Source organism: Dunckerocampus dactyliophorus, chromosome 11 (genome assembly GCF_027744805.1).
Source record: "Dunckerocampus dactyliophorus isolate RoL2022-P2 chromosome 11, RoL_Ddac_1.1, whole genome shotgun sequence".
Classification (NCBI taxonomy): Eukaryota; Metazoa; Chordata; class Actinopteri; order Syngnathiformes; family Syngnathidae; genus Dunckerocampus; species Dunckerocampus dactyliophorus.
In genome coordinates this window covers 1844023-1866768 of record NC_072829.1, presented here as the reverse complement: position 1 = coordinate 1866768, position 22746 = coordinate 1844023, and the positions used below count along the sequence as shown (strand labels likewise).

At 42.5% G+C, this 22746-nt stretch overlaps 1 protein-coding gene across 2 annotated transcripts in view; it reads left to right on the top strand.

Annotated features, from left to right (window-relative positions):
* ccdc88b (coiled-coil domain containing 88B) overlaps positions 1–22746 on the top strand; it is a 74619-nt gene that overhangs the window by 35988 nt on the left and 15885 nt on the right. For both annotated transcript variants that reach the window (XM_054792522.1, XM_054792523.1), the window contains 9 exons: positions 598–1236; positions 1820–1999; positions 9393–9733; positions 10067–10226; positions 11798–12151; positions 14567–14728; positions 17532–17809; positions 18015–18158; positions 20435–20621. In XM_054792522.1, coding sequence (XP_054648497.1) covers positions 598–1236; positions 1820–1999; positions 9393–9733; positions 10067–10226; positions 11798–12151; positions 14567–14728; positions 17532–17809; positions 18015–18158; positions 20435–20621 — 2445 coding nt within the window. The remainder of the gene's footprint in view (positions 1–597; positions 1237–1819; positions 2000–9392; positions 9734–10066; positions 10227–11797; positions 12152–14566; positions 14729–17531; positions 17810–18014; positions 18159–20434; positions 20622–22746) is intronic.

Below are 22746 nucleotides of genomic sequence, written 5' to 3'. Positions count from 1 at the left end.
ATGGGGTGTAATGTGGTACACTCAAAGGTAGCGCTTTTGTCCCCATGTCACCAGACTGCGGAACATACGTAGTGCTTTTTGGCACTGACAAAGGTGCAAATGGTGACCTTAACGTACAACAGTTAGCCCTGCGGGGTGCATTAGTGTAGATTGGACCTGACTGTACCTCGTGGACACAACATTTCGTCTCATAATTCGTCTCACTGGTAAATTCTTTGTACTTCATTTTTAATCTATTGAATTGACAACCACTGTTTTTGAACTATTGTACATCAAATGCACTGTACATCCATACAGTATCATCTTCATCCTGTAGTTTCTATGGTTACATGAGAGCAGAGACTGCTATTTTTATGACCTGCCTAAAATGATTTCAATCAATCTGAACTATTATTATTGCCTTTTGTTATTCCAATAGATTTTTTGTTCTCTTTCTGTATTTAACTCGGAGGCAATTTCATGTAAGAGAAAACGAAAGCGTTTGAGTTCTTTCATGCTCAGTGCATAAAGGCTGCAAGAGAAAAACAAGAGGCACAAACGTAGACAATTTAAGAACAATTAAAACCTCTGACAGTTCTCTCCCACTGTACCTTACAGTTTCACAACTTGAAGAATGAAAATGCCACTTTAAAGCGACAGCTGGAAGAGCTGATGGCCAACCTGCAGCACGTGGAAAACAAGAGGCCAGACACTGCAGTGAAGAAGTCCGAGCAAGAGGAGAACGGCGACAGGGGGGTCCAGGGATCTGAATCCTGCAGGGGAGAGGGGGAAGGCATGGTGAGGTTGATGGAGGCGAGGGAGCGAAGACAAGAAATCATTGTGACACTGAGGGAAGCAGGGGTCGGGGAAGAGGTTCTCTATGTTAGGGGGGAAGCAGATGAGGAGGCCAAAGGGAGAGGAGAAGCAGAGGGGGACCAGATAAACATGCAAAAGGATGAAGCACCATTAGACATCCAAAAACTTCTACAAAATAGAGAAACCCATGAAGAACCCACAACTGTAGAGCAGGCTGTATGTGGTCCTTCTGGTGCCGATGCTACTGTAAAAATCCATCTCCACGAGACCCAGAAGGAGGCTGACAGGCAGGCGGTGGTGGCCCAGGACCTGCGCTCCAAGCTGGGGGAACAGAGCAGGAAGACGTGGGAGGCTGAGCAGAGGCTGGTGCTCCTGGAGGCCGAGCTGCAGCACCTGAGGAAAGCTGCAGAGAATCTCGGGGAGGCCCGCAGGCAGATGGAGGTATGGATGATGGAATGGGTGGAGGGAAGGGATGACTGACTGGATGTGTGATTGATAGAGGTAATAATAGCAATCAGGAGACTATGTGGCTGCTCGTAGAGAAGATAAATGGACACGTTGGGGGTGTGACACTCACAGTTCATTTAAGAAGGAAAAAACAACTGTGACAACAAACACCCTGCAAAACACATGCATATACAATTAAGTCACTCGCTGGAGCGCAGACCCACTTGGGAAAAAAAAGACTTGATTGTGAAGGCCGTGGGCAGATTAGATTGACATGGCAACGCTGAAATCTGATTGAACAAAAATAAAAAAATCCACAGACACACATACAATACTGGAAGCAGTGCGGCTAAGAAATGAAAATATGAGACTGTTGGGGATAAATGAATACAATAGAATTGAACAAATATGAAATTTTAAGTTGTAAATGTAGGTCAGTGCCACTGATAGCGTTTAGGCCAGCAGAGAAGGCCTTGCTGGCCCTGACTGCACGCCACTGTGTACTGATGACGCCACAGTTGACACAATGTCCTGCCATATCTCTCTCTTTCTCTCATCTCTCCCACGGGTGCGTCAGGTTCTGCAGTCAGAGGCTCGGGCCATGGAGGAGGAGCTGTGTCGTCTGCGGAGCCAAGCCGAGCTTCACAGCATGCAAACCACAGTTATTGCCAGCCTGGAGGGGGAGCGGGCCGCGCTGGAGAGAGACAGGGACACGCTACGCAGCACCGTGGATGCCCTGCGCAACGCCCAGTACAAGGTTGGAGAGTGCACATGCACACACACACACACAGAATGCCAGTTATAACATCAAATATTTCCATGAGAGATGTTTTTTCTCCTGTGATGGGACGAAGACAAACAGACAAAGACAGAAAAGAACATTAAAACACAAGAGAAGCAAATGTTTAATGTTGCTCTGCAGTCTCTCTTAAAAAGATGACTGGTTATCTAGATTTGCAAAATACATTAGACCAAAGTCTGTGACATTCTCATTATAAAAAACATGATTTCCCATAGGAAATAATGGAAAGTCAATTGTGCCATTACAGGTCAAACTGTCGCCATCGTCAAAACTTTCAAAAACTGTCAGAAAATAAGTTAACTTCTGTATAACAATTCAAAATAAAAGTCAAATGAAGAAAAACTACACAGGGGAGGCAACAGGAAGGTCTTGGCAGAGCAATGCTGTCATCTACTGGTGATATGTAGGTACTGCTAAAATGAATGCGATGAGCAGCGTACAGTCAAACCTGTCTTAGCGGCCATCTTTATAGAACAGCCACCTCCCTATAGCAGCCACTGAAAAATCTCCCCCAGCAAATTTACATGTTATAGACCCTGTGTATAACAGTCACCTGTCCAACGCGGCCAGCGGCCACCCATTTTGTCTCCCTTGGTCAATATCTGCCTGCATATAGCGGCCAAATTACCAACTCAAGTAGAAGCTTCATGCACGAAAAAGTTTAGTTTTTCAATCAATGAAGCCGTCGTGTGTAGACTTTAATTACTGAGTCCTAGCTCAGTCACAATCATTCACAAGATCCACACAAACTGTCAGTTGTTCCACATAAAAAAGCCGTCTTCTTTTGAGCTTGCTATTTCCTGGTCAAACATGTAACTTTAAGAGCACCAAAACATTACCGCAAAGTAGGCTGGGAACAGGACGTGCTCCCAGCGACGCTACAATAAAAAAAAAACATGCTAGCATGCATGCGGCAGCGGGAGCAAAACTGAGTTCGGTTGTACTTAACCGAAGTATTTTATCAGTTATCAGTTATTATTAAGCCTCTAGCTTCCTTTTAGTAAGTAAAAACCTTGGCTATGATTGCACTACATTGTCGTGTAGACCTACAAAGTACACTTGGAAGTAAATAAAATATACCTTTTCAGTTACGCTATGCTTTATGTTGGAAAGCCCCTCATTAGCCGCTACCTGATATTTGCATTCGCATCTGCTTGCTCAAATGTCTGGTAGTCTTGATGGTATGATATGAAATACACTACTTTTTAAAAATTAACCAGACTCATTGGGTGAATTTGTGCAAATGATCAGTATCGGATCGACGATACCTGCCTAAATTTTACTCAGTCTCGGATGGGAAACGAAATCAGAGGTATTGAACATCGACAGTGGAGGGCTTCCAGAAGACTCACATTATTATTTTATTTATTTTTGGTGCTGCATTTGTTTGTATTTGCGATTGTTTTGTGTGGATTTTTCTGTTTTTGGGTATTGTGGAGCTGGACTCACGTAGAATTGGGGTCGTTTCTTTATTCCTTTTCCTTTCCTTTGTTAATTAAATAAATTGCATTAAAAAAACTAATTATGTTTAAAGACAAAATGAATAGCTTTTTAGTTCCTATAAGTGAGAGAGTAAACAGAGTCTGTGTTGAGCAGAAAACTGCACAAAATATGCTGCAGAAAATCCGTTTTTCAGGGAGTATCGTGAGGCACCAAGCGGTATTTTGTTTTGTTATGTTCTGAGGGCAGACTCACTGTGCCAAATTTGGAAAAGCCTGTTTCATATCTTTTTGCCAAACAAATACATGTGTTAAAGACTCAAAGGTCACAGCATTGCTTATGAAGTTGCGCTTTAACTTAACTTGCTGTGCCATATATATATATACACTGCTCAAAAAAAATTGAGGAACACTTGGAAAACACATCAGATCTAAACTGGGGGGAAAATGATGTTGAATATGTTTCCTGATAATAAGTGGGTGATGTATTAGTAACAAAATGATGCCACATCATTTGATAGAAATGAAAATGATCACCCTATAGAGGGGGGAAATCAAAGACACCCCAAAAATGAAAGTGAAAAAATGATGCAGCACACTGGTCCATTTAGCCAAATGTCATTGTAGCAACTCAAAATGATTCTCAGTAGTTTGTGTGGCCCCCACGTGCTTGTACGCATGCCTGACAACGTCGGGGCATGCTCCTAATGAGACTACGGCTGGTGTCCTGGGGGATCTCCTCCCAGATCTGGACCAGGGTATCACTGCGGTACCTGGACGCATGGAGGAGATTCCAGCAGACAGGTAGTTACTCCAGGAGAGCTGGACAGGACGTAGAAGGTCCTTCAACCCTCAGCAGGATCGGTATCTGCTCCTTTGTGCAAGGAGGAACAGGATGAGCACTGCCAGAGCCCTACAAAATGACCTCCAGCAGGCCACTGGTGTGAATGTTTCTGACCAAACAATCAGAAACAGGCCTGAGGGCCCGACGTCCTGTAGTGGGCCCTGTGCTCACTGCCCAGCACCGTAGAGCTCCATTGGCATTTGCCATAGACCACCAGAATTGGCAACTACACCACTGGTGCCCTGTGCTCTTCACTGATGAGAGCAAGTTCAACCTGAGCACATGCGACAGACGTGAAAGGGTCTGGAACATTTTTAGTTGCTACAATGACATTTTAGCCAAATGGACCAGTGTGGTGCATCATTTTTTCCTTTTCATTTTTGGGGTGTCTTTGATTTCCCCCCTCTATAGGGTGATCATTTTCATTTCTATCAAATGATGTGGCATCATTTTGTTACGAATACATCACCCACTTATTATCAGGAAACATATTCAAGATCATTTTTCGCCCAGTTTAGATCTGATGTGTTTTTGAAGTGTTCCTCTAATTTTTTTGAGCAGTATATATATATCCCCGTTTCTGATGAAAAAAAGACAAATTCTTTAAAAAGTGATACAGAATACAGTATGTGATCTTTTTTATGGAACAATAGTAAGTCATCAGAGAGACTGCAAGCTAAGGAAAAGAACAGTGCTGAGTCAGCATGACGGAAATACCACGAAAAGGCTGCATGAGTACCTTCCATTTAGAAAGCTGCACCTTATTGCTGCCCCTGGTATCATTTTATTCACCTTAAAGACAGCTTCAGACGTGTCGCTGCTGCAAGTATTTGATTTTTATTTGTTGTTCTTCCATGAAAACATTGGATATGAAGATCGTCACACTTTGAAAGCATTGACATCCAAGTGTGTTGTCTTCACGCAGGGGTGTCCAAAGTGTGGCCCGGGGGCCATTTGTAACCCGTGGAACAAGAATAAAGTCAAAATATAGAGAAATAGAGAGAAAAAAGTTGTAATCTAATGAGAAAAAGTCGTAATTTTTGTCGTAATACAGTATGATCATCATTTTAATAGCATAAAGTTGAAATATTAGTGAACAAAAAAGACCTTTTTTTAAAGTTGGAATATTATGAGAAACAAACAAAACATGGAATAAAGTTGTAATTTTTGGAAAATTAAGTTGCGGAAAAATGTATAATGTGACGAGAATAAAGTGAAAATATTATGGGAATAAAAGCATAATTACAAGAAGAAAATTTTAGTTGGAAAATTAAAAAAAAAACCATAAGAAATAGAAAAAAACATTTGCAATTTTATGAAAATAAAATAAAAAGATTAACAGAAAAAAAGTATTGTAACGAGTAAGAAGTCAAAATTTTACCAGAATAAACTGGTAATATTATGAGGCAAAATAATGTTGTTTCAGCAGCATAGAGTTGAAATATGAAAGAAAAAACTAATAATAATAGATAATAATTTTTCAAAAGTTGTACTACTATGAGAAACTAACAAAACAATATAAAGCTGTAATTTTATTACGTTTTCATGTTATAATATTATGGGAATAAAGTCAAAATATTATGAGAATAAAAGCGTGATTACAAGAATAAACATTTACAAGAAGAAAGTTTAATTAGTTTGAAAAAAAACAGCAGAACGGAAAAAAAACATGTCATTTTGTGAAAATAAGATCAAAATATTAAGAGAAAAAAGTCTGTTCTAACAAGAAAAAATTTACAAGAATAACCAGGTAATATGAGCGAAAACAATGTTTTAACAGCATAGAGTTTAAATATTAAAGAAAAAAACCCATAATAATATCCATCCATTTTCTGTGCCGCTTATCCTAATTAAGACTAAGAACATGCAAACTCCACACAAAGATGCCCAAAGGAGATCTCCTGACTGTGTGGCCAACATGCTAACCACTAGTCCACCATGCGATCATAATAATATATAATATTTTTGAAAAGTTTTAAAAGTATTATGAGAAACAAACACAACAAAATAAAGTTGTGATTTTTTAAAGAAACGCGAGTGTAAATGTGTGGCAAAACGAATAAACGTTCAACAAACATTACGGCTTCCCAGATTTCCTCTCCCCTCCTTCCTCCCCGGCGAGCCATTTATTGCCTCCACGTATGTAAGCGTAAGTTTTGACCTGGACACGCCGCGCTGGATGATGACGTCAGTAATCGTCACTGCTACTGGACCGTAACTACCATCTGGAGGCGTGCAAAACGTCCTGACTTTGCATATTGTCCCCATGAATGTCACTTAAAAGGAGTTGCCAATAAAGATGGAGGAGTTACAGTAAATATGAATACTGAATGAAGTGAATGAACTGACCAAAAGGAGAAAAAGCGAATGAACTGTACAGTATTTCACAACTCCCACAGCCACCACACGCCCGGAAGACGATGGCGTCACAGACACAGACTGAATTTCTTTTTCGTCTTTAAGCCTGCCGTGCTGAAATCCAATGCTTTATTTACCTGGTATCGATTCGATCGATTGATTACCTTTATAAACAATGTTAGATCGATATATGCCGTCCAGAATGGAAACTTGCTAAACACCCATTGATGTAGTTGGATCGTAGGAATATAAATCTATGCATGGATGTAGTGAATGAATCGTTACACCCCTATTATGTAAATAATCATAGGCTTTTCCACCTACATGACAAAGATAGTTTTTCTTGAAATGTACATAACTTCTCAGCATATCTACATGTGTTGCTGTACGAAATACCAAAGTGGCACGGCTGCATCCTTTCGTTTTTCACGATGTGGCACTCGCTGAATAAAAGTTTGGACACCCCTGTCTTATAGCATATACTATCACCCACTAATTAGCACAAGTCTATCCAACGCAACACTTGACTGCCAGTTTTGTTCTGATTCATGATTAAATACTCGCTGCAAATTAAGACCACAATAATAAACACACAGTTCGGTGAATCCTTCTCACACTGAGAATGATCGATCACCTTTGCAAAGGCTTGGCATCCCCACTGTCTCATATTAGCAGTTGGGTGTGTCTTTAGGAAGACTTTCTACTCTGACAGGCGGGGCAAGGATGAGTAGCAAAGAGTCAGAATTAATGGCGACTCAAAGCGTGTGTGCACGTTAAATGAAACATGAAACACGCTCCACTTGCTTCAGCTGCAGGGAGCAGAACACAAATAGGAATTTACAACTCACCGACATCCTCTTGTCTGCCTTTTTGTCTTCTCGTGTTGACTGAAGTGTCCTTACTGAAACGATAACAACACATGAGGTCATTTACAATGCCGAGGGTAAACCACTCTTACTTCATCATCACAAACATAATGTGAACATTTCTGTTAGTGTTGTGTTTGAGTCTATAAAGAATGTTTATTGGCCGACTGAGAGCCAAGCGTTTCAAATCATTCCTGTTCTCTGTGCTGTGCCTTGTGTGTCTTTTTGCCACCACTGAGAAGAAGGTGTCATCACGGTTTCATTTGCTCTCATTTTCATATAACACTTACTACAGTATGTTGTGCCCCTCGGGTGATAAATGATATCACGCTGCTTTTATTTGCCATGGAGCGCCTTTAAGGGGGCGACATACGTGCCGGCTACGTGCAGAAATGGGGAAAATCGCAAGAGACACGCACATTGTCTGCACGGATTTTCAAACCCGCAGACAGCACGCAAAGGCCATCGGAAGAAAATTGGGATGCAAATCAGTTTCTGCGTGCACGCAAGAAAACCTTGCACGCAGGGCAAAGAGCAAGGCTGGGGAGGAGTGCATGTGTCGCAAGTTTAAAAGTACATTGTGACCAGTCCTTGTTAAAACATATTGCTCCTGCTGTTGTATTTCCCTCACACGGTTAGCTTCTTCTGTTTCGTCTATTGTTTACAGCAGGGGTCACCAACGTGGTGCCCGTCGCAAGCCTGCTTTTCATTTAGGTTTTCAGTTAATAATGAAAGAACTGTAGAAAGAAATGCATTGTGAAATACAAAATGTGAGTTGTGGACACCAGCATTTTGTTCATGTTCTGGTAAAACAAGCATATTCGCTTTGTTTGGGTTTAAAATAAGCTCTGAAAATAAATGTTACAAAATTGAGTTGCTCTTGGCCATTTTCATTTTGTAAAAGTAGCTCTCACAAGGAAAAACGTTGGTGACCCCTGGTTTACAGTATTGGCGGTTTTCAAGCAGCTTACACGGTTAGCTAGTTTGGTAGCCATGACCACTACAGGAGACTGCAAGAAGGAGATAGATTGACAATGATCTACAGCCACTCAGGACGCAGAAGACGAAGGGCGGTGCAGACAGAAGAGAGAATAGAGAGACACTGCCGCCTCAAAGCACAGAACTACAACACTCAACTTCCCACAATGCAATTCTTCTTAAAGGGCCAGTCTCGGCCTGTAACAGCCTTCATACGCTGTAAAAGAAGAAAAAAAAACAAAAGCACAAAAATTGCACTACAAAAATCCATGAAACAGCAAGTGAACCGTGACGATGGAGCGAGGGAACATTAAATTGAATTGAATATCTTTTTTTTCAAACCGATACCGATAACTTTCTGCTTCTCAATACTGATATAATACCGATGACCTTTTTTATATCTACTTTTAAATGTAGATGTACCGGTAAGTGTAGTTTGTGCACACCTGGAGGTAAGAAGGACTGGAACAAATTAGTACCTGTTGATTAGTCCTAATGAAATATGATGACATCACTACTACCACATCACTACTATCAGGGGAACCAGAGTATAGAGGGGGAGGAGCCACCTGCTGTGGCCCAGCAAGGTGCACTGTATTCGGGCACACGCTCTGAGCAGCCAGTGTGACGCCACGGAGTTCTCTGGCAAAAATGCCGTTGCACTGCGTTTCAGTTGGTGATAAGGTTTTTTTTTGTGCTTGATGTTTTTTTTTTTATGAATTCTGCCTAGCAACAAGTGGCCACGCAAACATGAGCAAAAAAAAAAAAAAATCAGCCATGTCTGTTGATCTTCAGCTACGAGATTCCGGAATTGTTTAGGTAATTGTGACCTTAATAATCATCACCTTGGCCTCTTTTACCAGAACGACCAGTTAGCGTTGACCGCTCAGACGCTCAAGACCGAGCTGGATCGACAGGCTCGCACCTTAGAGACCTCTCGCCGTCGGGAGGAAGAGCTGGAGGCGGAGCTGCGTGACGGCACCCTGGAGGCTCAATCCGCGGCCCGCGTGCGGGACCAGGCGCTGCTGGACGTCTTGCGCCTGGAGCAGGATAAAGAGGTGTGGCAGACAGAGGTGGACGGCCTACGGAAGGAAGCGAGGCAGCGGGAGAGGGAGGCGGCCAGACTGAGGCAGCAGCTGGAGAGCACCAACGCGGCCCTGGAGCACAGCAACCAGAGAGTGCGGGCCTTGGATGCTGATCACAGGTGCTAAACCACACATACCATCAAATGGGGTTTTAAACCGGCTCATATTAGGACATTGCTTGCGTTCTTTAATCTATCCGTTGCATAGTTTTACTCCACATATTGATAGGCTAACAGTTACTTATAAACTTACTAACACATGATATGTTTTACACTTCAAGGCCAGTCGTCAATGGTGGAAGCTCACTTTAGTGAAACTGTAGCTTCAACTTGCCAAATAGTGAGCCTAAATTCTCGACAGTGTTCTCATTTTTATAAACCTTTTATAAGAATAGCTTTCTTGCAAACCTGTCTGACGTATGTGTGTGTGTGTGTGTGTGTGTGTGTGTGTAGGTGTGTATGTCAGCAGCTGTCTGAGTCCAAGGAGCTCTGCGCTCGATTGCAGGGCCTGAAGAGTGAGCTCTGCACTCGATTAGGCAGCCTGGAGGACAGTCAACAGCAGCTGCAGGAGCAGAATGCACACGCACAAGCAAAGATTAGGTCACTGATGCAGGTGTGTTTCACAAGCTGCGTCAAGCGGGAAGGATTAAAAACAGCTTCAAAATATACCACTTAATAAAAAAATCAAAAAACAGTCATTAAGGAGAATGTGACTTAAATGATGCTGCATGTTTAAAGCCTACTACACCTGTAGACGTTTCATTTGAGTGGAATAGCAGCATATCATGCCTTATCATGACTATTCTTTTTTCACACATTTTAGCATGTCTGCCTCATAGTCCAGGAGATCTGGTTTTGAAGTTCTGTTGGAACATCTCAGTACAGTGGAACCTTAATCTGTTCCAAAAGGTCAGACGAAAACTGAAATGTAAAAAAAACTAATGCATGGACCAATACAGTCGTCCCTGGTTTACAGCGGCCCATTGGTTCTAGACCCGACCACATTAAATAAATTTCCACGACATAGGAATCAATGTTAATAAATGGGATATTTTCATAGTTACAGCATAAAAACTTCAAATACGTTTGTTAAACATTATTAGAGCCCTGTAGACATGAAATAACACCCCTATGGTCACCTTCACACTCCTATTATTCTTTGTTTACACCACATTGCAACTCTCATGCTGCAGGGACTTGAGATGGCCGCCAGCTAGCAAGCTAAAAAGCTAGTGGGCTAACACGCTAGCGAGCTAACCAGACCTGCAGTTTTTCCACACATTTCCGCCTCATAGTCCAGAAGATGTGGTTTTGAATTTCTGTTGAAAGATCTCAATGAAGTGGAACCTCAGTTTTTATCATTAATCCGTTCCAAAGGTCTGACGAAAACCAAAATGTACAAAAAACAAATCCATTTTTAAATACAGTCGTTCCTTGTTTAAAGCGATTCATTGGTTCCAGACCTGACCATGTTAAATGAATTTCTGCGATACAGGAATCAATGTTAATAAATGGAATGTTTTCATAGTTAGAGTGTAGAAAATATTAAATACAGTTTTTAAACATTAGACATGAAATAACACCCCTATAGTCACCTTCACACTCCCATTATTTACTGTTTACGCCACATTGCAACTCTTATGCTGTAGGGACTCGAGATAGCCGCTAGCTAGCAAGCTAACCAGTTAGCCTCAAATTTATTTCTTCTAAACTGAAGAAGCCAAAAACTTACCAGTTCCACACAGAACAGGAGGACTTCTTTTTCACTCTATCATGTGGGACATGCCATGGCTGACTTCATGACTTGATGCAGTGTTAGGGTAAAGTCATGTAAGCTGCTTAAAGTCATGCTTTGTGTCATTACTGCCGCCTGGCGACCACAATAGTACATATCACTTGTATTTGCATATGTTTTGACTGATAATAGACCATAGTCTACCACCAAACAGCTGTTTATTAATTCATTCATTTCTGAAAAACCGCGATATGGCGAGGGACGACTTAATGTCAATCCAATGAATTCTTTCCAACACCCAAATATTTTAACACAAAACACATTTCACAGAGAATAAGTCTAGTTTTACATGCAGAAAGTGAAATACGTGCCGAGGTTCCACCGTATTTGACTAAATAAGCAGACAGTGTTGTGTTTTATGGTGATGACAGTGTCCATTCTCTAACCAGGATCTGACCAGCGAGCAGACTCGCTCTCACAATCTCACCTCAGAAGTGCAACGTCTCAACCAGGAGCTCCAAAAAACCCAAACGGAACTAAAAAGCGCAACGGACTCTCTCAACCAATCACAGGACAGAACTGAGCCGAGCGCATGCTCTCTGAATGAAAGCGGACCTCAGCTCCAGTCGGGAATGAAGAGTGATTCCAATTCACACCCTTCAGGCCAAGTAAACTTTTGTCCGACGGGCACCCCTCAGTCCGCTGAAGACGACCAAGGTCACGACCTTGCTGTGACTCCCCATGATGCCACCGGGGAGGCCGAGAGGCAGCTCAGTAGGAGGCTGTTGGAGCTGGAAAAAGAGGTGTGTAAATGTATTTCAGCATTGTTCTGTGTGTGTGGATGGTATCTGAAGGACGCCTGTGTTGTTTATGTGAAGGAAATGATCCATATTATGTGGAAACTCTTTGCCAGGAGGCTTCTCTGCTCACAAAAGCATCCACTTGGCGAGCGTAGCGCTTTATTTGCAGACGCTTTATCTCACCATCGCTTTCTATGTCACCTCAGCGACTCTTCATCCTCCTTATCTGTGCTGCTTCCCTCTCACTTTAGCACTTTCCTTTTTTTATTTTTATTTTTTTTTACACTCCTCTCTGCCTCAGACATATACTCTTTACAAAAAGTCATAGCACAGAAACATTGACATCAAGGTCGAGGATTTTGTTTGCTTTATTTGCAGGATTTTACCAAAGACTGACGCTACAAGTTGTGGAAGAAAAGGTTATAGTTCTTTATGGACACTCCTGATCCAGATTTTAAGACCAGTTGAAAAGTTGTAAGAATTTACTGTACATTTTGCACTGTTGGATCTTCTAACAGAGCTTCAAAATGCAAAAACAAGAAAGAGACAAAAAAAATGTGTAAGCAATTTATTGCAAACAAGCATTAAAGTGAAATAGGCTGTTCATCAGCTGATCAAAAGTTTAAGACCATAGCTAAAAAAAAACCCTGAAACCTCCCTAAAATCGAATGGGCGTGCTTGATGCCAGTGTTTCCAGGAGGCTAGAGGGAATGTTGCTCCAGGTGGTGAAGATGGCTTCACGGAGGGCATCCACTGTCTGGAACTGATGGTCATTATTGTAAATCCATCCCCAAATGTTCTCCATTGGATTTACATGAGCAGGATGGTCCACAACAGTGAGCTTATTCCTCTGGAAGAAGTCCTTTGTGAAGTGCAGCATTGTCCTGTTGAAGAAGCCAGTCATTACCACACAGACGAGGACTTTCGGTCATGAGGGATGCACCCTGCAGCATCTCCACATAGCCAGCTGCCGTTTGACGCCCCTGTGCAACCTGAAGCTCCCTCCACTGTGCTGTGTGGAAAACATCTCAGGTGGGATCTCCTTGTCATGCCAGTAACGTTGGAAGCCATCAGGACCATCAGGGGAGAATAAAACTATCTTCCACCTTTCAATGTCCCATGTTTGGTGCTCTCGCACAGATTTTGTGGCCTTGACGGAGACGAGGCCTTTGAAGACCCTTTTTCTTCTTAAAAGTGTTGTCAGGCAGATGGTGTCTGATGGTTATTGGACTGGACTCTGCACCAGTAACAACTTTCATTTGGGCCGAGGATGGTCCCGTGTCTTGACGGACAGCCAATGGGATCCTCCAGCTCAGGGCCGGTGACATTTTTTGGGTCGACCACTTGACTTTTTTGTTCCATGAGCCTCAGGACTTTTTCAGAGGTTTGAAATTACCGTCTTAGTGCTTCCAACCTCAGCAGCAATGGCACGCTGCCAGATGCCTTGCTTATGCACCTCAACAATCCCACCATGGTCAAAGAGAGGAAGCTTTTTTGCCTTTGCCAAAAAGAGATGATGACAGTGTGAATACCTGACACTAAATCACATTCAATCCACATTTTTGCCAAAATTTTGCCTTTTAAAGGCTGTGCTCTTGAATGATTGATCAGCTGATGAACAGCCTATTTCACGTTAATGCTTCTTTGCAATCAATTGTTTACTCAAGAGTGTATTAAAGATAAGCAAGTGGTGCAAAAATACTTCAAAATGGAAAAGAGAGCAGGCGTTGAAGTGAGTGAGTTTTTGTGTACCATAATTTAGGTTAAAGACACCTGATTTGTTTTGCCTTGGGAGCTTTTGCTAAATGTGGTGTATTCATTTAAAAACCCAATTCTACACATGTCACTCACGCTCTAATTGGATTATTGTACGGTTGGAAAGACTCCAGTTGGGATAAGTGCATAAATTTGGAAACTGCGGGATTAATTTTTTGAATGTTAAGTACTCAGTCGTGTGAAAAAATTAGGACACCAAAAGTTGTAACTCTTCTACTCCTGAACAGCTGCACGCAACAGGGTGAACATTTGTCAAATCGTGCACCCCTGCAGTGTTGCCTGTGCTATTATTTTTTCCTGACAAATACACTATACAATTTGAGCAAAATTGGTTGAAAAACATGGCTGCCATCAAGCAAAATGTCTTTGCACGAGTGGGACTAATTGTCCATCAGCCATTGAGCATTTGTCTAATGACTATAAAACTTTAAGGAAATCTGTAATAAATGTACGCAAGGGAGTCTTCCAAAGCATTTGGACCACAACTCATAGCGGGTGCCACACATTAAAAAAAAGGGTGTGTTAATTTTGACACATGCCTGTAGCTGGCACAGAGACAAGGTGATGTCAACATGAAACGTTTACCTCCTGTGTTGCCTTTGTGTGTTTTTTCTCCCCCCACTCTGATCACATCTGCCTCAGAGAGCTGTGACGCTGGCAGGACAGGAGGCTTTGTTGTCTCGTCTGTCCCAGTCCCAGGAGGCATGCGAGCACCTGAGGGAGCAGCTGGAGGGTCTGCGCCGACACTCGCTCAGCCTGCAGGACTCGTGTACTCGACTGCAGACGCTCAACACTCAGCTACAGGTGACACAACACAGAGCGAGAGAGAGAGAGAGAGAGAGCATGAGAAGTGATGCGCCATATGTCGGGCATGTACCCATATGCTACTTGTTAACGTGACCGAAATGGGTACGCAAACATGAGTAATAATGATTAAAAACCAAGCTGTGACATGTAACAATGATGAACACAGGATGTGTTTAGGATGTGCAGGCAGACGTGTCAAGGCCTGTAAAGGCCTGGAAATAATGAACATCGCAAAGAAGCGCAGCATGAAAAGCTCATCCTAAACGAATTAAGATTTGTCAGAGGTTGGGAACGTGCTCAATTAGTTCTTATTGTAATCCAACCCCTGAAAGCACGATGGATCATTTAGAGCTGCAAGAATTTGACATTTCTGCTGAATATCATTATATGGGAACACATATTTTAAGGCTCCACATTTGAAAAAAGTATAATGGGTCATTTATAGGACTACTGATAATACCACTATTAAGGAAAATGTGAATGAAATGACCCTGCATGTCCTAATATAGATATGTCTTAGTGAAGCTGCAACATATGATGCACCATTGTGACTATTCCAGCATATGTTGTGGGCCCACAGATTTTCAAACCTTTTTTGGTCATCCATACCATAATTTCCGGACAATAATATACTATAATTAGTACACATAAAAGATGTTACACACAAAGATAGAAAAACCCAACTTTTATTTACCGTAATTTCCGGTGTTTTAGCCTCTACATTTTTCCCACGCTTTGAACCCTGCAGCTTGTACAGCAATGCCGCTAATTTATGGCTAAAACTACATTTCCCGTGATGCTTAGAACGCAGCTTCAGGAAGTAGTGAAGTGGAAGCTAATATCACGTCAGCATATCATGCATGATCCCGACTATTCAAGAGTCAAAGTACAGTGATGCCCGCCTAACCGTTTTTGCAAATTTTGGGTCAAAATCAATCACAAATAAACAACGGAAACAGAATTGTAATATAATTCGGGTTGTCAAAACTATATGCGTTTTGACTAACTTATTTAATTAATTACGTTAAAATCTGTAGTGTCATTAATGTCAAGTCACCCCACTCTGTTAGAGAGACACAATAGCGTCCCCACATAGAGTCTGACTCTCTTTTATAAATTTATTCTGACCTGAACACATCAACAGCAGTGCAATTCCAACAATATACTGTGTGTATCTCCAACTCACAAACACGTCTCAAATCCTCGGAAAGGCACTTCCTCAAATTTGTCACTAGACCACAGCGAGGTGCATTCAGGGGCACTCCGAACATCACAACAACGTCTTTGTTATGCGTGCATGTGTGGTCTAAATAAACAGAAAGACAAAGAACAGCAGTAAGTGGACATTCTTATCACTCACTCACTAACTGCTGCATTTAAGTATGCTTGGAAATCCCAGAAAATGCATCTACACTCAAAAGACGGAATTCTACTCCACAAATTATGTGTTGTCTTTGAATACAGGCCCTCATGGTTCATAATAACACGGTTAAAGTGTAATTAAAATGTTCTGCTGCTATTAGTGTTCAGTAAATAGATTTTCAGACATGTGTGCTATCTTTTAGCATGGTTTAAATTGTCAGTACATTTGGAACTGTCAATACATACAGACATATACAATTGTGTACCGTCATTTATCTTTGTGTTCATAAAATACAGTAAAAAGGCCATATTTCACACTTAGTTGCAAATGATGATTAATTAATGGGGATGTCCCGATCCACATTTTTTGGCTTCCGATCTGATCCGATTTTTTTTATAGTCTTGCTGATCCGGTGCTGATCAGCTTTTGTTTGTAACCTTTTGCTACAAACATGAATTTGTGGAATTGAATATGGTTATGAAAATAGCTCTTCAAACCATTCAAAAAACCAAAAGATAAAGTTGGAAAAATGTGTATTCAAAATACTTTTAGTGTAGGACTACTCATTTGACATGGTTATTGATCAATTTGTGGTGTGATTTTGAATATATTACATTTTTTTAAACAAACCCTCTTCAATGCAATAGTAATTTATTGACGGTCCCTAGTATAAACAACCAGCTGTTAGAGCAGCAATTCCTGTGCGAGCTCCCCACACCATGACACAGCAGTCCGGGCACAGTGAGGGGGAACTACCGCTGTAGCTACTGAGCCAAATATCCAACGTCCAACGTGAAACTAACTTCACCATGGCACACCGAGGACATGACTGCACGGTGGTGTTGCATTTTCTTCTTCTTGCGGGTGGCGCAAGTCGAGTGGCAACCAGCTTTACGGCACCTACCGTGTTGAGAGTGTGGCCCAGAGTTACGAACGTGATATGGCAACCGGATCGGCTCGACCTCGTGGCAGAAGCCGATATTATCCAATATTCAAAATACAGCGGATTGGCAGCCGAACGGATTGGGACATCCTTATTTATTAATTTCCAAACGGACTAATTTGATTAGAATTTTGTAATCATTTGACAGCCCTAAATATAATATTTCATATGTGGCACAAGTTGGATGATAGCCCCCCCCCAAACATGTCCCTTTTTGATGCTTTGCAGCTCAGATATCAAACTGGTACATCTTAACCTGTCACGCTTTCCATAATTGGCCTGCAAGATTTCAAGTCCATTGGCTCTTCACACGAGTAGCTCGACTTAAAATGTACAACGGTGGCTGCACTTGTTGGTCTAGTGGCACTTGATACCGCCAGTCATTGATACTCGTCTTTATTTGGAGGGATCGCACTGAGTTTACAATGTCCACGGGATGTTTTTATCATTACACTGGTGGCATATCCTTGACGTACATGCTCTACTCTGTATAGGTGGAACAAGCCACTTTGAACACCCAGCATGCAGCGGTGCTGGCGCGCAGCAGCGAGAGCGAGGCCAGGTGCGCGGCGCTGCAGGCGGAGTCCAAGGTGTGGTCACGGGAGCGGGAGGAGTCCTCGGCCAGGATGGAAGCCCTGCGGAGGGACCACGAGAGAATGACTGCGTTGCAGCAGCGACAGGAGGCGGAGCTTGAAGAACTTCTGGACAAGCACTCTTGCCTACGCAGCAGCAACCGCAGTCTGGAGGCACAACACAGAGAGCTGGAGGCCGGGTACACGCTAATGCTCATTGTGTACAAAATGATTACGTCGTTCAATCAGATCGTTCCCGTCCCTTCCATTGCGATGATCTGCTGTGATTTACGGTGCTGTGACAGCATTCACACACCAGAGCACATTGCAGTTTCTATTTTACCATCTTTTTTCCCCCTGCCAGACTGTGTTGATGTGTAAACGTGGGTGTTGTCTGATGTGTAGCTACAAAGAGCTGCTGGATGCTAAAAGCCAGCTGGAGGAGAGAGAGCGAGAGATGAAATCTGAGCGAGAGGAGATGGAAGCCGAAGCCCAGCGCAGATTGGAAAGAGAACGAGAGCTGGAGAGGCTGAAGGAAGACAGCCAGAGGTGACAAACGCTCCGACAATCAGCATTAAGCTCCCATCATGTTGAAACTGTAGCTTTTATGTTGATCACAGGACACAAGTGGGCTCACTGCAAATGCAATATAGGATGCACTGCTCAGTGACTGCTATTAAACTAAACCGCAGCAGTTTGTACGTTCCAATTCAAGCCGCATTACCAGTTGTCACTATCGTATTGACAGAACTGATTAATGACACACTGCTAATCATTGATTGCCAAACTGGAGAACAACGTCCTCATGCACTGACAGTGAGTTTTATTTAGCTAATAGCAGGCCTTTACTTTTAAATGGGCCTCTTAAACAACTATTATAGTAATCAATGATCAATTTCAGTTCAATTTCAATTTCAAACACTTTATTTATCTCCGAGGGGCAATTTAAAAGACACAAGGAGCGGCGTACAGAAAAAAAACAAGACAAGAACAAATGGCACATCAGACAATTCTAAAAAGAAAGTCTAATTTGGGGGGTTGTGCAATATCTGGACAGGGAGGGGTCAGAGTTCAGAAGCTGGACAGCTGTGGAGTTCTGCAGCATGGACATCTTAGCCTACGACCTGATGGGAGCCACTCAAGTGTAGAGTGTGGTGCGTGTGAGGGGTCCTGTAGGATCCTGTGAGCAGTGCGGGTTATTTGTTGCTTGCAATATAAATAATATAATGTATAGATATGATTGCTGCTTTGAGGTTTTTGTCGGTTAAATTCTCCAGCTCTAATTGGACATTTTCTGGCCACTGGTTAGAAAAAATATACAAAAACTTATATTATCATGAATAATACTAAAAACAACTGCATGCTAATAGGGGTGTCGCGAGATTAAAACGTGACAAGATTTCTCGTTTGTACAAAAGCTGGATCGCCAGAACAGGGCAGCCAGAAGCCAATCAGGACTGAACTACGGCATGGCGACTATGAATGATGATCAGTAATATGGGAGTGTCAATGTGCACAGCACACCTTGCAATACAACCTACCTCGGTGTTCACAGCGTCAGCAAGTGACTGCTACCCTTTGATGTCCAAGCAGAAGCTGTCGCTATTCTACATTTGATCAACTTTACTTACGATTTGTCAGATCAACCCACGTAGATGTTCGGGCTCGTCTGCACCGTTAATCACAGAGCGGTTCTATCGACGCTCACCGCATTTGGCTAAGCTCCGATTTTCGAGCGCCTGCGATCATCTGCTTCATAACACACCTCATGCATAGAAGAGATCCGTGTTGACAATTTAACCACATGGTCGCTTTAACAAATAAGGGTGCGTGTGCGTCATGCATCTATTCTGTAATTAAATACAAGCCATTTACAAAGGTGAAGTATCCCGCCGAGCAGGCGAGCGGGAGTGAGCGTCACCCCTGTACCGCCGTGCTGGGACAATAAACATTTCAAAACTCTCCGGCATTGTTTTGTGACGCGGTTAAATAAAGAGGTTATATAAGTCCAGTTATATTTTTCACTTTTCTTAAAATTACTGTTAAAATCCCATCTCGCCTGGTGAGTTGGGTGTCTCGTGTCACCCCCACACTCTAATTGTTGACTAAAATTAGACGGTGGCTGATGTGATACATTGTGGTCATGTATTGGTAGTTTTTAATAATATATTAAGAATTGAAGACAAACACGCATAGAGTATACAGTCGACACATGCACGCATGTATTACTTAAATACAATTACTTAAATGACACAAGTACAGTCGTACTGAAGCACTGACAGCACATGGCCGCAAGCACATACTTTGCTCAAGGGTCTGCAGATATGAAAATGTCACCTCTCAAACAACCTGCCACACTTTCTCTACAATCATGTTTTAATAATTGAAGATATTGAACTTAGCCGCTTTGTATTTCATGGCATGCATTTCATCTTAAAATCCCTTTGAAGACACACTGGGAAGATTAAAAAAAACATTCCACCCCATGTTTGTTTACTACGGAATATTCCAAAACTTTCCCCACTGTGAACATTAGATCTCGTTGAAGAGTTCATGCTAGAGCCAAACGGAGATGATTGCTTACCTCAATAAAGTTTTGCAGGCAATAGTTTGAAAGTACAGTGTACACTTCAATCATTTTTTTAGGTCATATTGTAAGAAGTATGTAGTTGTGTGACTCATTATGTTGTGTAATAATATAATAATGGATTTAATTTAGCGAGCACTTGATCCAAAGTACTCTGCAGGCCATGAGAAATGAAGTAAAGCCCTTGACCGTATGTGTGTGTGTGTGTGTGTGTGCGTGTGTGTGTGTGTGTGTTTAGGCTCCACGCCCAGCAGAAGGATCTGGTGGCGTCCCAGGCCGAACTGCTGGCCCAGGGCTCCATGCTGAGAGGAGAGCTGAGCGCCTCTCATCTGGAGAGGACTCGCCTGGAGGGGGAGCTCAGCACCCTGAGGGAAGCCAACCAAAGTCTGGATCTCAGCAACGCCCGCCTCACCAGCCAGTACCAGGTACCAAACAAGGCCAAGGCCAAACAGACTGTTCAATCGACTCCAATCCTGTGGGTGACAGAAATACGCATTACAAAGCGGGTGCTACATCTGCTGCATCTGCAGTCTCTGAACTGCTTGGCCACGATGCAAGTGGACTGTGAGAGCCCTCCATCCATTCGTTTTTTATGCCTTTGTTAAATTTAGGCGAAAGACTAGTGATTGTTCACAGTCGCAGGGTGACAGATCCATTTACCAGCTGCATGAAAGTCAGCTACAGTATGTGAACCACAACTCAACCAATGGCAGTGGACAGTCGCAGTGAAAAATTAAATACACACTTTTGAGCTGGTCTTTGGCCTATAGGTAATGCTAATTAAGTTGGATCAAAATCAAAATTCACACTTGGCTTGTTATTCTGGTCACAACCAAAAACATAAACAAAGGTACTTGGTGTGCACTTCAGGGCTGTCATGGGACCAAAGGCTGCACAGTAAAAAACTTTGGTAATTTGGTAATTAAATACAAGCCGTGAACGAAGGTGAGTAGCGGAAGTAGAACATTGCCTCCGTACAGCCGTGCAATGCAATGCGGGTCTAAAAGCTGCATAAACCCTTCCACAATGCAGCCCAACCCTTGACCAGCGACAGAGCCAAGAAGGCAGAGCTTGAACATAGTCTTTCATCGCCTAGCACAGTGGTTCTCAATTATTTTCTGTCATGCCACCACTGGGGGACAGAAATGTTTTCACGCCCCCCCCTTCCGATTTGACCCAATCTCATGCATCATCTTGGCTCGTGATATAACTACTTATCACGTGACATAACTCAAACATTGCAAACCAAAATGCCATCTGCTGGGTTGAATACGCAGGTTGTTTTTTATATTCTGCTATATTTACTAGCTTAGATTTCACAATAAGCTTCTAAAATATACTTTTAAAGAGCTCTGTTGTCACACACAGAGGGAGAGAGCAGAGCAGAGAGAGACAGCACTTCCAACACTATTTATCTTACATATTAATCATCTCTGTGTGCTTTTGTCATTTTAACACCGAGAGACTCATCTCTCAAGCGGCCTCGGCCCACTTGTTTGGTGCACACTGGGGTTCAGACGATCGCGTTCACACTTGACCAAGTGAGCGGTACTTGCAAAACACATGCACCAGAGTTTCTTTGAACCCAAGCTAACCCTGAAGCTTGAAGTTTAATTTACTCAGTTGTTAGCTGCAAAAATGCGCAAGCCAGTAAACTTGCAATGAAGTTAAATTATTAATGAATGAAACACTAATTGTACCCCCTATGAGTGGTGTCGTCCTCACATAAGCCAGAAAGTGCATCTTTTTCTCCAGCAATTCAGCAGCACTGAGGTGAGTTAATGTTCACAGCTGTAGGGGGAGCCCTTGAGCAAAACAGCCACTTAAACCTTACTGCTCCTCCACCACTAAAATCAAGTCTTAACTAAAGCAACCGTTTAACACGGTGTGCTCCAGTATTTGGTCCTCATAAAGCTCTCGGCACCCACAAGTGTAGTAAAGGGAGCTGCCATACACACACACACACACACACACACACACAGGAACACACCTTCAATCCAGCACTTGCACTCAGGTGTTTAATATTCAAGTTGCCGTTTGAACATTTGCATGCAAAAAAGGATTTAATGCTTCACGGTGGAGACACTTGGAAACATTACGCTCTTGGAATAATAAAGCTAATTTATTTGAAACATTATTGGGCAATTAAACCAAACATATTAGGAATTGATGGCAGGGTTTAGGGGCTGTTTTACATAGCTGTGGTCAGGGAGGAATCATTAGCATCTCATCGCAGCAGACTTTATCAACACTTGCTGGAAGTCGACGTGAGCTTTGACACACGAGGTAAAGTGATTTGCTGAGCTAACGGCGCACAACTTCAAATCAGGCATGATCTTCTACGTAAAGCTGTCAAACTATGGCTAAGTATTGAAAACGCTCCTTGTGCAGTAAAGTCTGCAGCTGCCTGAGGGATTACAGACATGCAAATTGACTTTGCATAAAGGAGCCAGGCAGGAGATGTGGCGATATGCTGCTGCAACCTGCTTGTCTAACAAAGAACATTTGGTGCGCCGGTAGATGGGGTAACACCAAAAAAAAAGTAAAAAT